Consider the following 16,196-nt stretch of genomic DNA (forward strand, 5'->3'; position numbering starts at 1 on the left):
ATCTTGCAGTGCAGCCTCTGTATTTCTGTTCATGAAGTCTTCTGCTGACAGTGGTCATTGACAAATCCACACCCAACTCCTGAAGAGTGTTTCTGATCTGTCGGACAGGTGTTCGTGTTTTTTTCTTTAGTATAGAGAGAATTCTTCTGTCATCAGCTGTGGGGGTCTTCCTTGGCATGCCAGCCCCTTTGCGATTAGTAAGCTCACCAGTGCTCTTTTTTCTTAATGATGTTCCAAACAGTTGATTTTGGTAAGCCTAAGGTTTGGCTGATGTCTCTAACAGTTTTATTCTTGTTTCTCAGTCTCATAATGGCTTTCATTAGCACAACTTTGGTCCTCATGTTGATAAACAGCAATAAAAGTTTCCAAAGGTGATGGAAAGACTGGAGGAAAGACTAGGTACTGTGAGCTCTCTTATACCTGCAATAAGGAGGCAACTAAACACACCTGACCAATTACAAACGCCTGTGAAGCCATGCATCCCAAACATTATGGTGCCCTGAAATGGGAGGGGGGGGGGGAGACTATGTATAAACACAGCTGTAATTTCCACATGGTGAAACCAAAATGTATTAAAATACCCTTTAATAAAATCTGACAATGTGCACTTTAATCACATGCAATTTTTTTAAATTACAAATCTCAAATTGTGGAGTACAGAGGCAAATAAATAAATGGTGGGAATTTGTCCCAAACATTATGGAGGACACTGTGCATGAGAGGAAGTGTTGACACAGAGGTCCGTAAGTCACAGACAAGGTGAACAGGGAAAAGAATAGTGAGACTGCACCAGATGTGAAATTAACAGGTGCTAGAAACGACGTGGAGGGATGCTGGGGAGATGGATCTGGGCAGTGGCTTGTTTGTACAAGTTCTATTTACAATGGAAAAAGCTTTTTTTCTGGCTTTAAGCGATTAGAATTTGAAAAGTAGACTGCACAAGTGAATAACATACACAATTCAACAGGCCATTTGGAAGACGCTTGGGATTTTTGATTTATCCTGGCTAACAGCTACCTTCCAATATTCCACACAATTTTCTTTGCATTAGCTTCGATAGAAATTAAATTTAAATGTTCAAATTCCTTGGTCAATAACAAATGGCAAGTGTAAAATTCAGAATTTGCCAATGCTTAAACTGAAATACCAACAGAAAATGCTAGAATGCAAGTTTGGCAGCATCTGTGCAAAGAATTAGTTTAGGTCAAACAGCATCAACAGGACCGGGAAAGAAGTTGCGAGGAGTGCTGGGAAGACAAAAAAAAAGTCTGTCTCTCTGAATTTAAAGAACGTAGCCAAAAGGACTACATAAGTTTAAACAAAGGTAGCAGATTATCATATAATGCAGGTGTATTCATTATTTAAAGATTTACTTTGAGCAACACCACAAAACACCACACATAACAAATGATCACAAATGTCAATCATTTTACATTATATATAACGTGGGTCTAAAGCTTAAATTTTGCTCACCTTTCTGGAGTTTGAATATTGTCCAAGTCCTCAATATCAAGTACCATCTGTTGAGATTCCCCTTTAGCAGCTTCCGTTTTTTCTTCAGCCAATTTCAGATAAGTCCGAACTACGTCTTCTAAGGATTTGATGTTCACCTGTAAAAATCAAATAAGAGAAATGTAATTGGATATTAAGAGAGAAAAACTGCATTGCAACAGAAGTGGCTAATCAGAATATATATCCATGATAGGATTACTTCACTACAACTTTGTATGAGGCAAGTCAACTTTAAATATTCCCCCCCCCCCCCCCCCCCCAAACATCTTCCACTGCATCCTAAGACTTGGGAACATCAAGTTAAGCAAGCTCCTTTCCATGTCACAAACCATCTTGACTTAAAAACATTGCCAATCCAAGACAGTTAAAATCCTGGAGCTCTCTCTAAATGTCACTGTAGAACATAAACTATCAACAACATCGATCACCATCAGCTACCCAACAGGTATACAGGATAATTTTTTTTTTAGAAAATGTAACATACCTGCTGGCAAATATTCTTGTACTGATATAATCCTTCTTTTGCCAGATGGCTCTTTCGAAGATCCACACACAGCTCCAGGTATTTGAGCATAATAGGCTCGTGTATTTTCTGCCATGTTCGATGCTTTTTGCTCTTAATGACATCATACAACACATCAAGAGCAGGCTGTTTCTTGCCAACCTCCAAAAACTCTGCAATTTAGAGTAAAATTATTAAACACTGCAATATTACAAACTTAAAAGTATTCATTTATTAATAAAATCTTACCTTCCAGATTTACTCAAAACACAATCATACATACACACAAAATGCTGGAGTTACTCAGCGGGACCGGCAACATCGCTGGAGAGAAGGAATGGGTGATGTTTCAGGTTGAGACCCTTCTTCAGACTCCAGCATTTTGTGTCTAACTTCAATTCAAACCAGCATCTGCAGTTCTTTTCTACACAATCATACATGCCAGGAGGAGAGGGGGGGGGGGGGGTAGAGAGGGGGGGGGGGGGGGGGAAGAGAGGGGGGTGGAGAGGAGGAGGAGAGGGGGGGGAGGAGGGGAGGGGGGGGAGGAGGAGGAGAGGGGGGGAGGAGGAGGAGAGGGGGGGAGGAGGAGAGGCGGGGGATGAGGAGGAGAGGCGGAGGGGGAGGAGGAGAGGGGGGAGGAGGAGAGGTTGGGAAAGGAGGAGATGGGGGGAGGAGGAGAGGTGGGAGGAGGAGGAGAGGGGGGAGGAGGAGAGGGGGGAGGAGAGAGGGGGGGAGGAGGAGGAGGGGGGGGAGGAGGAAAGGGGGGGAGGAGGAGGGGGGGGGCGGAGGAGGGGGGGGCAGGAGAGGGGGGGGGCGGAGGGAGAGGGGGGGGCGGAGGAGGAGAGGGGGGGCGGAGGAGAGGGGGGGGGAGGAGGAGGAGAGGGGTGGGGCGGCAGGAGAGGGGAAAGGGCGGGGAGGAGAGGGGGGGGGCGGAGGAGAGGGGGGGGCGGAGGAGAGGGGGGGGGCGGAGGAGAGGGGGGGCGGAGAGAGGGGGAGGAGGAGAGAGGGGGAGGAGGAGAGAGGGGAGGAAGAGAGCGGGAGGAGGAGAGAGGGGGAGGAGGAGAGAGGGGGAGGAGGAGAGAGGGGAGGAAGAGAGGGGGAGGAAGAGAGGGGGAGGAGGAGAGAGGGGGAGGAGGAGAGAGGGGGAGGAGGAGGAGAGAGGGGGAGGAGGAGGGGGAGGAGGAGGAGGGGGGAGGAGGAGAGGGGGGGGGGAGGAGGAGGAGGAGCGGGGGGGAGGAGGAGGAGAGGGGGGGTAGGAGGAGAGAGGGGGGTAGGAGGAGGAGAGGGGGAGGAGGAGGAGGAGGAGAGGGGGGGAGGGGAGAGGCGGGGGAGGAGGAGAGAGCGGGGGGGGGAGGAGGGAGGAGAGGGGGCGGGGGAGGAGGAGAGGGGGGAGGAGGAGGAGAGGGTGGGCGGAGGAGGATGAGGGGGGAGGGAAAGGAAGAGTGGGGGAGGGAGAGGGGGGGAGGAGGAGGGGGGGAGGGAGAGGGAGGGGAGGAGGAGAGGGGAGGGAGGAGGAGAGGGGGGAGAGGAGAGGGGGGGAGGAGGGGGGGGGGGAGGAGAGAGGGGGGGAGGAGGAGAGGGGGGGAGGAGGAAGGAGGAGAGGGGAGAGGGAGGGAGGAGGAGAGGGGGAGGAGGAGGAGAGGGGGGGAGGAAGGAGCGAGCAGGAGAGGAGGTGAGGGGGAGAGGAGAGGGGGGGAGGAGGAGAGGGGGGGAGGAGGAGGGGGGGGAGGAGAAGAGGAAGGGGGGGAAAGGGAGGAGAGGGGGGGGAAGGGAGGAGGAGGGGGGAGGAAGGGACAGGAGAGGGGGGGAAGGGAGGAGAGGGGGAGGAAGGAAGAGGGAGGGGGGAGGGGAGGGGAGGGGAGGGGCGAGAGGGAGGTGGGCGAGGAGGAGGGGGGGAGGAGGATGAGGGGGGCGGAGGAGAGGGGGGGGCGGAAGGAGAGGTGGGGCGGAGGAGAGGTGGGGCGGAGGAGAGGTGGGGCGGAGGGAGAGGGGGGGCGGAGGAGAGAGGGGGGGGAGGAGGAGAAGGGGGGAGGAGGCATGAGGAGGGGGGGAGGACGGAGAGGCGAGGGGGGGGGAGGAGCAGGGGGTCGGGGGAGGAGGATCGAGGGGGGGGGGCAAGGGAGAGGGGGGGAGAGGAGAGGGGGGGCGGAGGAGAGGGGGGGCGCGGAGAGAGAGGGCGGGGGGCGGAGGAGAGGGGGGGGAGGAGGAGGGGAGGAAACGGAGGAGGGGGGGGCGGGAGGAGAGGGGGGGAGGAGGAGAGAGGGGGCGGAGGAGGAGGAGGAGAGGAGGAGGCGGGAGGAAGAGGAGGGAGGAGGAGGAGGACGAGGGGAGGGAGGAGAGGGAGGGGGAGCGAGGGAGGGGGCGGAAGGAGAGAGAGAGGGGGAGGGGGAGGAGAGGGGAGGAGGAGAGGGGGGGGGAGGAGAGGAGTGGAGGAGGAGGAGGACGAAGGGGCGACTGAGGAGGCGGGGGAAAGGAGAAAGAGGGGGGAGGAGGAAGACGGGGACGAAGGATGGGGGGGGAAAGGAGAGGAAGGGGGGCAAGGAGGAGAGGGGAGAGAGAGGAGAGGGGAAGAGGAGAAGAGGGAGGGAGGAGGAGCGGCGGGGGAGGGGAGAGGAAGAGGGGGAGGAGCCGAGGAGAGGGAGGAAGGGCGAGGAGGAGACGGGGGGGGAGGAGGAGGGAGGGGGAGGGGGTCCAGGAGGCGGAGGAGGGGCGGGAACGGGAGGAGAAGGACGGGAGAGAGAGGGGAGGAGAGGGGGGGGGAGGAGGAGGGGGGGGAGGAGAGGGTGGGGCGCAGGAGAGCAGCGGGGGGGGACGGAGCCGAGGGGGGGAGGAAGAGGGGGGAGGAGCGGGAGAAGGGGAGGGGGGGGGGAGGAGAGGGGGGGGGAGGAGAGCGGCGGGGGGGACGAGGGGGGAGGAGGAGGGGGGGGAGGAGAGGGGGGGAGGAGAGGGGGTGGGGAGGAGAGGGGGGGGAGAGAGGAGGGGGAGGAGAGGGGGCGGGGGAGAGGGGGGGAAGGAGAGAGGGGGGGGGTCAGGAGAAGGGGGGGGGGACAGACGTGGGGGAGAGGAGAGGGGGGGGGAGGAGGAGCTTTAGGGGGAGAAGGAGAGGGGGGGAGGGAGGAGAGGGGGCGGAAGGGAGCGAGGGGGGGAGGAGGAGGGGGGGGGAAGGAGAACGAGGGGGGAGGAGAGAGGGGAGGAGGAGAGAGAGGGGAGCGGAAGCAGGAGGGGCGGGAGGGAGGAATGGGGGGGGGGAGGAGGATGAAGGGGGGCGATGGAGGAGAGAGGGGGGGGAGGAGGAGGAGAGGGGGGCGGCAGGGAGGGGGCGGAGGAGAGGGGCGGGGGAGGAGGAGAAGGGGGGCGGCGAGGAGGGGGGGAGAGAGGAGAAGGGAGGCAGGGGGATGAGGAGGGGGGGAAGGGCGGAGGAGGGGGAGGAGGAGAGAGGGGGAGGAGGGAGGAGATGGAGGGAGGGAGGAGGAGAGAGGGGGAGGGGAGGAGAGGGGGGGCGCGACGGGAGGAGAGGGGGGAGGGAAGGAGAGGGGGGGAGGGAAGGAGAGGAGGGGAGGAGGGAGGAGAGGGGGAGGCAGGGAGGAGAGGGGGAGGAGGAGCAGAGGGGGGGAGGAGGAGGAAAGAGGGGGGGGGAGGAGGAGAGGGGGGGAGGGAGGCAGGAGGAGGGGAAGGGAGGAGGAGAGGGAGGGGGAGGAGGAGAGGAGGGGGGAGGGAGGACGAGGGGGGGAGGCGAAGGAGAGGGGGGAGGGAGGAGAGGGGGGGAGGAAGAGAGAGGGGCGACGGGAGAGGTCCAGAGGAGTGGGAGGGAGGAGTGGCAGGGGAAGGCGCCAGGAAGGGGGCGGAAGGGCAGCCGAGGGGGGAAGGACGAGGGGGGAGAGGAGGAAGAGGGGGGGAGGAGAGGAGAGAGGGGGGGGGAGCGAGGAGAGGGGGGGGAGCAGAGCAGAGAGAGGGGGGGGAGGGAGGAGAGGGGGGGGAGGAGAGAGGGGGGGGAGGGAGGAGAGGGGGGGGGGGCGGAGAGGGGGGAGGAGAGGGAGGGAGAGGGAGGAGGGGGGGGGGAAGAGGAAAGGGGGGAGGACAGGAGAGGGGGCAGGAGGAAGGCAGGAGAGGGGGGGAGGAGAGGAGTGGGGGGGAGGAGAGGAGAGGGGGGGAGGAGGAGAGGGGGGGGACGGAGGAGGAGAGGAGCGGGCGGGAGGAGTTGGGGGCGGAGGAGGAGAGGAGGGGGGAGGAGGAGAGCGGGGGGAGGGGGGGGGGAGAGAGGAGAGGGGGGGCGGAGCGAGGAGGGAGAAGGGGGAGGGGGGAGGAGGAGAGGGGGGAGGAGGAGAGGGGGGGGAGGAGAGGAGAGGGGGGGAGGAGGATGAGGGAGGGGAGGAGGAAGAGGGGGAGGGAGGAGGAGGGGGAGGAGAGTGAGGGTGAGGAGAAGGGGGGGGGAGGAGGGGGGGGAGGGAGAGAGGGAGGGGGGGAGGAGAGGGGGGGGGGGGGAGGAGAGAGGGGGGGGAGGAGAGGGGGGGGAGGAGAGGGGGGGGAGGAGAGGGGGGGGAGGAGGAGGGGGGGGAGGAGAGGAGGGGGAGGAGAGGAGGGGGGGGAGGAAGAGGGGGGGGGGAGGAGAGGGGGGGGGGAGGAGAGGGGGGAGGGAGAGGGGGGGGGAGGAGAGGGGGGGGAGGAGAGGGGGGGGAGGAGAGGGGGGGGGGAGGAGAGCGGGGGGGAGGAAGAGGGAGGGGGAGAGAGAGAGGGGGGGGAGGAGAGGGGGGGGCGAGAGGGGGGGAGGGAGAGGGGGGGGGGGGGGGGGGGGGGGGGGGGGGGGGGGGGGGGGGGGGGGGGGGGGGGGGGGGGGGGGGGGGGGGGGGGGGGGGGGGGGGGGGGGGGGGGGGGGGGGGGGGGGGGGGGGGGGGGGGGGGGGGGGGGGGGGGGGGGGGGGGGGGGGGGGGGGGGGGGGGGGGGGGGGGGGGGGGGGGGGGGGGGGGGGGGGGGGGGGGGGGGGGGGGGGGGGGGGGGGGGGGGGGGGGGTGGGGGGGGGGGGGGGGGGGGGGGGGGGGGGGGGGGGGGGGGGGGGGGGGGGGGGGGGGGGGGGGGGGGGGGGGGGGGGGGGGGGGGGGGGGGGGGGGGGGGGGGGGGGGGGGGGGGGGGGGGGGGGGGGGGGGGGGGGGGGGGGGGGGGGGGGGGGGGGGGGGGGGGGGGGGGGGGGGGGGGGGGGGGGCGGGGGGGGGGGGGGGAGGGAGAGGGGGGAGGGAGGAGAGGGGGGGAGGAGGAGAGGGAGGAGAGGGGGGGAGGGAGGAGAGGGAGGGGGAGGGCAGGAGGGGGGGGAGGGGAGAGGGGGGGGAGGGAGGAAGAGGGGTGGGGAGGGAGGAGAGGGGGGGGTAGGAGGAGAGGGGGGGAGGAGGGAGGGGGGGAGGAAGGAGAGGGGGAGGAAGGAGAGGGGGGGAAGGGAAGGAGGGGGGGGAAGGGAGGAGGGGAGAGGGGGGAGGAGGAGAGGGGGGAGGGAGGAGAGGGGGGGGGGGGAGGAGAGGGGGGGAGGGAGGAGGAGGGGGGGGAGGGGAGGAGAGGGGGGGGGGGAGGAGGAGGGGGGGGGAGGGAGGAGAGGGGGGGAGGAAGGAGAGGGGGGAGGAAGGAGGGGGGGAAGGGGGGGGGGGGGGAGGGAGGAGAGGGGGGGAGGGAGGAGAGGGGGGGGGAGGGAGGAGAGGGGGGGGAGGAAGGAGAGGGGGGGAGGAAGGAGAGGGGGGAGGAAGGAGAGGGGGGAGGAAGGAGAGGGGGGGAGGAAGGAGAGGGGTGGGGAGGAGAGGGGGGGAAGGGAGGAGAGGGGGGGAAGGGAGGAGAGGGGGGGAAGGGAGGAGGGGGGGAAGGGAGGAGGGGGGGAAGGGAGGAGGGGGGGAAGGGAGGAGGGGGGGAAGGGAGGAGGGGGGAAGGGAGGAGGGGGGGAAGGGAGGAGGGGGGGAAGGGAGGAGGGGGGGAAGGGAGGAGGGGGGGAAGGGAGGAGGGGGGGAAGGGAGGAGGGGGGGGAGGGAGGAGGGGGGAAGGGAGGAGAGGGGGGGAGGGTAGGAGAGGGGGGGAGGGTAGGAGAGAGGGGTAGGAGTAGGAGAGGGGTAGGAGTAGGAGAGGGGTAGGAGAGGGGGGGGGGGGGAGGACATATTTTTGATGCTCAGCCCACAGCCTATGAACAGAAATACAGAGGCTACACTGCAAGATGCAAACCACTGGTTAGCCACAAAAATAGGTTGGCCAGGTTAGTTTGCCAATAAGCCTTAAAAGAGCAATCACAGTTCTGGAAAAAGGTCTTGTGGACAGATGAGATGAAGATTGACATATCAGAGTGATGGCAAGAGCAAAGTATGGGGGTGAGAAGGACCTACCCAAGATCCAAAGCATACCACCTCATCTGTGAAACATGGTGGTGGGGGTGTTATGGCCTGGGCTTGTATGGCTGCTGAAGGTACTGACTCACTTATCTTCATTGATGATACAACTACTGATGATAGTAGCATAATGAATTCTGATGTGTATAGACACATCCTATCAGCTCAAGTTCAAACAAATGCTTCAAAATGCATTGGCCGGCAGTTCATTCTACAGCAAGACAATGACCCCAAACATACTGCTAAAGCAACAAAGGAGTTTTTCAAAGCTAAAAAATGGTCAATTCTTGAGTGGCCAAGTCAATCACCCGATCTGAACCCAATTGAGCATGCCTTTTATATTCTGAAGAGAAAACTGAAGGGTACTAGCCCCCGAAACAAGATTTGTTAAAGATGGCTGCAGTACAGGCCTGGCAGAGCATCACCAGAGAAGACACCCAGCAACTGGTGATGTCCATGAATCGAAATGCAAAGGACATGCACCAAAATACTAAACAAGACTACTTTCATTTACATGACATTGCTGTCTCCCAAACATTATGGCGCCCTGAAATGGGGGGACTATGTATAAACACTGCTGTAATTTCTACATGGTGAAACCAAAATGTACAAAAATGTCCTTTATTAAAATCTGACACTGTGCACTTTAACTACATGTGATTTTTTCTGTTACGAATCTCAAATAGAGGCAAATAAATAAATGATGGATCTTTGTCCCAAACATTATGGAGGGCTCTGTATGTGTGGAAAAGAACTGCAGATGCTGATTTATATCGAAGAGACACAAAATACTGGAGTAACTCAGCGGGACAGAAGGGTCTGAAGGAGGTCTCGAACCAAAACGTCACCCATTCCTCCTCTCCAGGGATGCTGCCTGTCCAGCTGAGTTACTTCAGCATTTTGTCTATCTAGAGAACTATATGTAGTTGGTACACAAAACCAACACACCATGTGGCTGAATAACATTGGATCTCACACTATCCTACAACATTTCATTGTATCATCTGATATCCTGTTTAGTTTATGACACTATCCCCATCAATAACAGCCACCTTTTATATTTACCCACTCTGTAATGAGCAAAGAAATCACAATTAAATCTATACGTTTCATTGAGTTGCCTCTGCCACCATTCCTCCCTTCCAGTAACCTCCTCTAACCCAACATAGTTCTGAACCTACAAATGTTGTGACCCCATTCCCCACTTCATTTCCTACTCCTTTCCACATGACATGGTAAATTGTTCCCTCTCCTCAGGCAATGTACCAGTTTCAAACTCATTTTGCCAAGAACACGTTTGATTCATCAGCCCTGACCAATCCTTCTTGATTCTTCAGAATCAAGAATCAGAATTAATCTTTCTTCAGAATGACTCTGCAAAATCACACGTTGTTCTCCTGGCACAGCAGTGAATTAGCTCAAACAAAAGTCACAAATGACATACTCTTTGACTATTGATCCTTCTTGACCTCATAACCACTCATTTCACCCCACCACTGTTTGACTGGCCAAATTTACTGCTCCCAGAGGACTTGGCCTTATTTTCTCCCCCCAAACCGCTCACAATAGCCAAAGACAAGGCCAGCTTTCAGTGCTCCAAAATCAGAAGAAACTAGGTGACAGTGCACGATTCATATATAGCAGATATGCAAAAATCATCAATTGGGAACACTAACATATATATTTTTTAATTGCAGGAGGTGCGGAGCACCAAGGCAAATTCCTTGTATGTGTACATACTTGGCCAACTTATTAATTCATTCATTGAGTGAAACACAAAGCCTATCAATAATCTTTGCAAAAATGAATTAAATCCTAAATCAGTCAGTTTTGTCAAATCGCAGACGATTTCCATGTATATTCCATGCTCCACAAAACCCAAACATGCATAATGATAAGTGTATAATCATTTACATTATTCCAGAAAGGTCGTTTCTTAGTGGACAAAATTTGAACCACATCCTTCATTCTAGATTCTTACCATTGGTGAAAATTAAAAATCCATTTAGATGGTTGACAGGTGAAGTTATGTAATTTGCCCTTCATCAGTTTAAGCTAACAATTTGATATTTTATCCTCTTAGAAGTCAACATAACACCCTTGGGGCACAGAGCTCTAAACCAAATGAAGCATAGAACAGAACGGCATAGCATAGGAACAGGTGGTTCAGCCCATGCCTGTGTCTAACATGCCTACTTGAAACAAATTATTTCTGCAGGTATTTGACTAAGGTGCCGTACATAGATCATAACATCCTGTCCTGCTATCACCACCCAGAACAAGTCAAACCTTCTATTCACCGCCAAATAAAACAAGAAAATTGTTTCGAATCAGGCCACATCAGCAGTAAGTGAATTAGCATGCTTCTCTCAGACTGCTGCATATTACTGACTTAAAAAAAACTCGATTTTCAACAATTGTGGAGGTATTTCGTGGGGGAGGGGGGGTGACAATGTAATGGTCTTTATACAGTATATTATTTTCCTCCTACCTATTTCTCACCCCTTAACTCATTTCTTTCTAAAAGCATACAGTTCACTGAACCACTTCCTGTGGTGGCAAATTCCACATTCTGACAATTCCACAAATCCCTATTTAAATATTACAATCTTGTATTTATTGCAGTTACTATAAATCCTGTTTAGCCAACCAATATTACAGAATATCATTACCTTCCTTCCTTTGCCAATGTGAGAGAATCACTTAAAATCTTAAAAACTTCATCAACATAAAAAATGCTTCAGAAATTCATGCAGATTTTCTTGGGTCAATAAATCAAGTATTATTATGATTAGGATCTATAAATGTTTCAGGTAATGTCCTCTGCAGCTTACCATCTTTATAAATTCACTCCTTTCTTAGTTTTGATTGCCACACAAATCCTTTTTGTTTCAAACCCTCTCTCTAATTTATTTTAACATTCTTATGAACATAGAACAGTACAGCGCAGGAACAGGCTCTTTGGCTCACGATGTCTGTGTTGAACATGATACCAAGTTAAATTAATCCCATCTCCCTGCATGTGATCAGTATCCCTCCATTTTCATGCACTTATCTAAAATATTCTCAAGCACCATTTTCTTATCTGCTTCCACAACCACCTCTGGCAGTACCACCCATCATCCATGTTTAAAAAAAAATGTGCACTGCATATTTTTAAACTTTCTAACTGACCTTAGATCAATGCCGGCTTGTGATATTTCCACCCTGGGGAAAAGGTTCTGTCTATCCTATGTTTTCTTCTCAATTTTATAAACTTTTTTCAGGTCTCCCCTCAGCCTCTGACACTCCAGAGAAAACAATCCAAGTTCATCCAAACCTCTCATTATAGCAAATACCATCTAATACAGGTATTTGATATAAACCTCTTCTGCACTTTGACCTCCACATCCTTCACATGTAGCAATGAGAACTGCTGCAATACTCTAAATGTAGCCTAACCAACGTTCTATAAAACTGCAACATGATTTAATGACTCTTACTCAATGCCCCAACCAATGAAGGCAAGCATACCATATGCCTTTTTTTAAACCCCCGTCTACCTGTTTGCTACTTTCTGGGAACTATGGACTTGGACCCCAAGACCCCATTGTACACAGAAAAGTACAGCACAGAAATGGGCCTTTGGCCCATAATGTTTGTGTCAAACATGATATCAGGTGAAACTCATCTCATCTGCCTGTACATGATCCATATCCCACCATTCCCTGCACTTCCACACCCCTATCTAAAAGCCTATTAAAAAATACTATCGTATCTGTCTCCATCATCACCCCTAGCAATGTGTTTCAAGTCCATTATACTAAAAAATTGCCCTGCACATCTTCGTTTAACTTTTCTCCTCTCACCTTACAGCTGTGCCCTCTAGTGTTGGACATTTGCACCTTAGGAAAAAGGTTCTGACTGTCTATCCTGTCTATGCCTCTCATAATTGTACATCAATGTTGTTTAGGGTCCTGCCATTAACTGTATACTTTCCCTTTAAACGTGGCCTTCCAAAGTGCAACAGCACTTTCCCATCTTAAATTCCATCTTTAATTTCTTCACCCAAATCCACAAACAATCTACATCCTGTGGAGGCAGGTTCTCTGGATGCTTTTAAGAGAGAGTTAGATAGGGCTCTTAAAAATAGCGGAGTCAGGGGATATGGGGATGATCAGCCATGATCACATTGAATGGTGGTGCTGGCTCTTAGGGGCCAAATGGCCTACTCCTGCACCTATTGTCGGTATGCTTTGACAGTCTTCATTACCGTTCGTAAGTCTTATTTTGTGAATTCTTTAAAACTTGCAATTCAATGAAAAGGTCTGCTAAAAATATGTGAAAATGATAAATACATGAAAATGATCACATGTAGAATTTCCCTACCACCCCCTTTGAATTAGCCAATTCCTACAGACTGTTCATTAATCTAGCGATCTGACTTAAATACCCTTCTGACAACCACCACCAGCCACCCAATTTACCCGTCACATCCCAAATTGAAAGGCAGCCTCCAATTATCCCGAGATTGGAAACATTAACATAAATAGAGATTAATCAGGGGGGGAAAAGCAGAATGATTATAACAAGACGAAGTACACGTGTGATCTGAGCACCGGCCAGAGCATGAAAAATGCCGGGTCATTCCAATCATGTGTGCATCCCGTAAACGCACAAATACAAAGAAAAGCCAAAATACGAAATGTTTCTAAAGGACACAACAATATTTGTTTGTAGCATATTGATCCATTAATTTATATCCGAATAAAAAAAAGACAATGCTTGAATTCAAAGGGGGGTGGAAGCGTAATTCTCTCCGTCTTGAAGGGGGTGCAATTAGCTTTTAAGCAGATTTTATTTGACATCTGATATAAGATTATGGTATTTAAAGTTACGAGGCGCTATCAAGTTAGGGGGGCAGGCACTGGGGCAACGTGTGCATGTACGAGGCCCGGGCCGGGTGAACCAGAGGCCTGCAGCTCCTTCACTCGCCGCCCAGCGACACCGTGGCCATATGGCAAAGGCCCGGGCCTCAGCTTCCTTCACTCCCTCCCTCTCTCACCACCCTCCCGGACTCACCGTTGGCCCGTTTGAGGGCATTCTCCGGCCTCTGGAAGTACGCCGGCATGCTTTCAGGCTCCTCTCCAACCCTCCCTCAGCAGCGGCGGCGGCGGTGGCGACAGCAACTCAACACACAGCCCGCAGTTCCCGACTCCACGAACCGGCCGCTTCAAAATGGAGGCCGCCAGCACCACGTGACCCCGCCCCAGACCTGCCCGCGCCCACGTCCGTGCTCGTGCTCGTGCCCGCGCCCGCGACCACGCGTCATCCAACGCCATGCCTGGAGAGCGAGAGCTGCGGCTGGAGCAGCAGGAGCAGAGAGTTGTGCTTCTGCGTGCATACATGCATGCTCCTCATCTCCATCCACTACACTCACATGTCTTTCCATAATAACAATATGCGTCCAGGCATCAAAACTGCGTCTGTCCGATAGTTTCAATCGCGGGAAACCTGACTCATTCTTCATTTATTTCCATTTCTAACCAAAATAGTTCTTGAAGGAAGATAGGCACACAATGCTGGAGTGGGTCAGGCAGCATCTCTGGAGAGAAGGAATGGGCGCCGTTTCGGGTCGGGTTCCTCCCTACACATAGTCCTTGAAAGAGACACGAATTTTGTATTTTCTCTGGTTCCTTCATTCATTTAAGTGATGTAATCATGCCAAGGCATGATTGTTAATGTTGCCTCACCCACTAAGTTACGCCAGTACTTTGTGTCTATTTTTGGTTAAAAAAACCCCCAGCATATGAAGTTCTATGTTTCTACACTACCTGAGGGTTTTCCTGAAGGGCTAGGCCCATACTATTAACAGTACGGAAAGATTTGGAGTCATACAGAAATAGGCCCTTTGATCCAACTCATCCATGCCGACCAAGATGCCAGATCTTTTATTTAAGAGTGTCATATAGTTGTTAGTTGAGAGCTTGCTATATATAAATTAGGTGCGGTGTTTTCTTCATCACAACATGGCTACTTTTCAAAAAGTATCGCTTTATGACTTGGGCGTCACAGTGGCCGGTTGGTAGAGTACCAGAGATCCAGTGATCCTGACCTCCAATGCTGTCTGTGTGGAATTTGCATGTTCTCCTTGCGACCACACAGGTTTTCTCCAGGGGCTCCGGTTTTGACTTGCATCCCAAAGATTTGCGGATTTACAGGTTAATTGACCTCTGTAAATTGCCCCTAGTGTATAGGGGCTGGATAAGAAAGTGGGATAACAAAGAACTAATCTGAACAGGTGATCGATGGTCAGCGATATTTCAGTCATTTTGCTCCAATAGATTGGAATTCTTTCGTTGTACCATGTCATTGTTCTCACTTCCAACAAAAAAACGGAATAATCTTAATTATTTTTGTTTTTGTTCAATTATCATGTGCCCTCAATGTATCTCATTCTGATTTTATGTATTATATAGATATAATAATCTTTATAAGGAATAGCATCATGTATATTAATTAATAGAATTTATATTCAGTGTGAATGGGATCCGTACATTACAAACATACCAAGTATTTTTGGTGCAACAAAATTTACTGTAATGAAATCAATTGCTGATTATAGATAGGTAAATATGCATGAATGCATTGTTAAATTATCACCTTGAAAAAATAGATATATCATCAAGGTCTACTTCATTTTTAATATGCATTTAACTATTAACATCTTATTTTTTTATCATGCATGATTTCCTAGGCAAGCAAACACATATTCATTACCAATATACATTGCAAACCTATAAAGGTGTAGCAATTATGTTACTGAAAATATAAATTCAAATGTTATTATGGCAAAAAGGGTATTTGAATTTAATTCAAAAAAATTAAAACATTTGTAAAAGTGGATTAAGTTTAACTGATTAAATACAAACCTTTGACCTCAGCCGGAGCTCCTGGAGAAAACCTTGGGTTATTTGTGACTCCAGTCTTACACCAGCGAGCTTCATTTGTATGTGCTCAGGTAGAAAAGCTTTCAAGTACGTAACATTTTTACCACCTTAACTGAAAGTACTTTATAGCCGTTGAAATGTTTTGGAAGTTTAATCATTGTTAGATGGTTGTAAAGCCACTATGAACAATGAATGCTGAGTTTGTTACATCCCAAGAATGTTTCAAACACATTCTAGACAGGTTTGTTATACATATATGTTCAGTGAGATAAATTTGCTTTAAAATTCAAAAAGATGCACAAAGATCATTTACCATAAATGATCAATATTAACAACTTGAAATTAAATAGTAACCAATCTTCAATTCTTCTTTATATTATGAATTGAATATTTTGATTTCGAACTCCAATCTGTTGCATGTAAAAAAAGTAATGAGGAATTTTCAGTCCTCTGCATTGCTGTTACCAGTTTAAGACTTCTGAAAGGCAAGCAGATGCATGAAAGAAGGGTCTTGACCCCAAACGTCACCCATTCCTTCTCTCCAGAGATGCTACCTGTCCCGCTGAGATACTCCAGCGTTTTGTGTCTATCTTTGGTTTAAACTGGCATCTGCAGTTTCTTCCTACACATGACTCTCGATGCTTGGTTCATATATGCTCCAACTATATTCAATACTGCAGCTTTCCACCTTGAAAAATCTCAAATGGCAATTCCTATCTAATTAACAATATAAAGAAAGGCAGGAATACGTTTTCCTGTCATTTAGTAAGATATTGAATGATCTTTCAACTCAATTCAACTTGCAATGTTAGCTCCGCATTCTTTGATTCTCTTGATATTAGAAAAACTTTAATTTAAATAACATTTTACCACCTTAACTGAATCTGTCAATAATTTTTCAAA

General features: G+C 52.3%; 1 protein-coding gene across 1 annotated transcript in view; it reads right to left on the reverse strand.

The window, feature by feature from the left end:
• The window catches only part of eif3a (eukaryotic translation initiation factor 3 subunit A), a 58,958-nt gene extending 45,319 nt beyond the window's left edge, over nt 1-13,639 (reverse strand). Inside the window, exons 1-3 of the mRNA XM_033033972.1 lie at nt 13,426-13,639; nt 1,997-2,187; nt 1,474-1,610 (exon numbers count right to left, since the gene is read on the reverse strand). Of these exons, the coding sequence (XP_032889863.1) occupies nt 1,474-1,610; nt 1,997-2,187; nt 13,426-13,474 (377 nt within the window). The 5' untranslated portion in view covers nt 13,475-13,639. The remainder of the gene's footprint in view (nt 1-1,473; nt 1,611-1,996; nt 2,188-13,425) is intronic.
• Between the last annotated feature and the right edge of the window lie 2,557 nt (nt 13,640-16,196).

This window comes from Amblyraja radiata, chromosome 15 (genome assembly GCF_010909765.2).
Source record: "Amblyraja radiata isolate CabotCenter1 chromosome 15, sAmbRad1.1.pri, whole genome shotgun sequence".
NCBI classification, from domain to species: Eukaryota; Metazoa; Chordata; class Chondrichthyes; order Rajiformes; family Rajidae; genus Amblyraja; species Amblyraja radiata.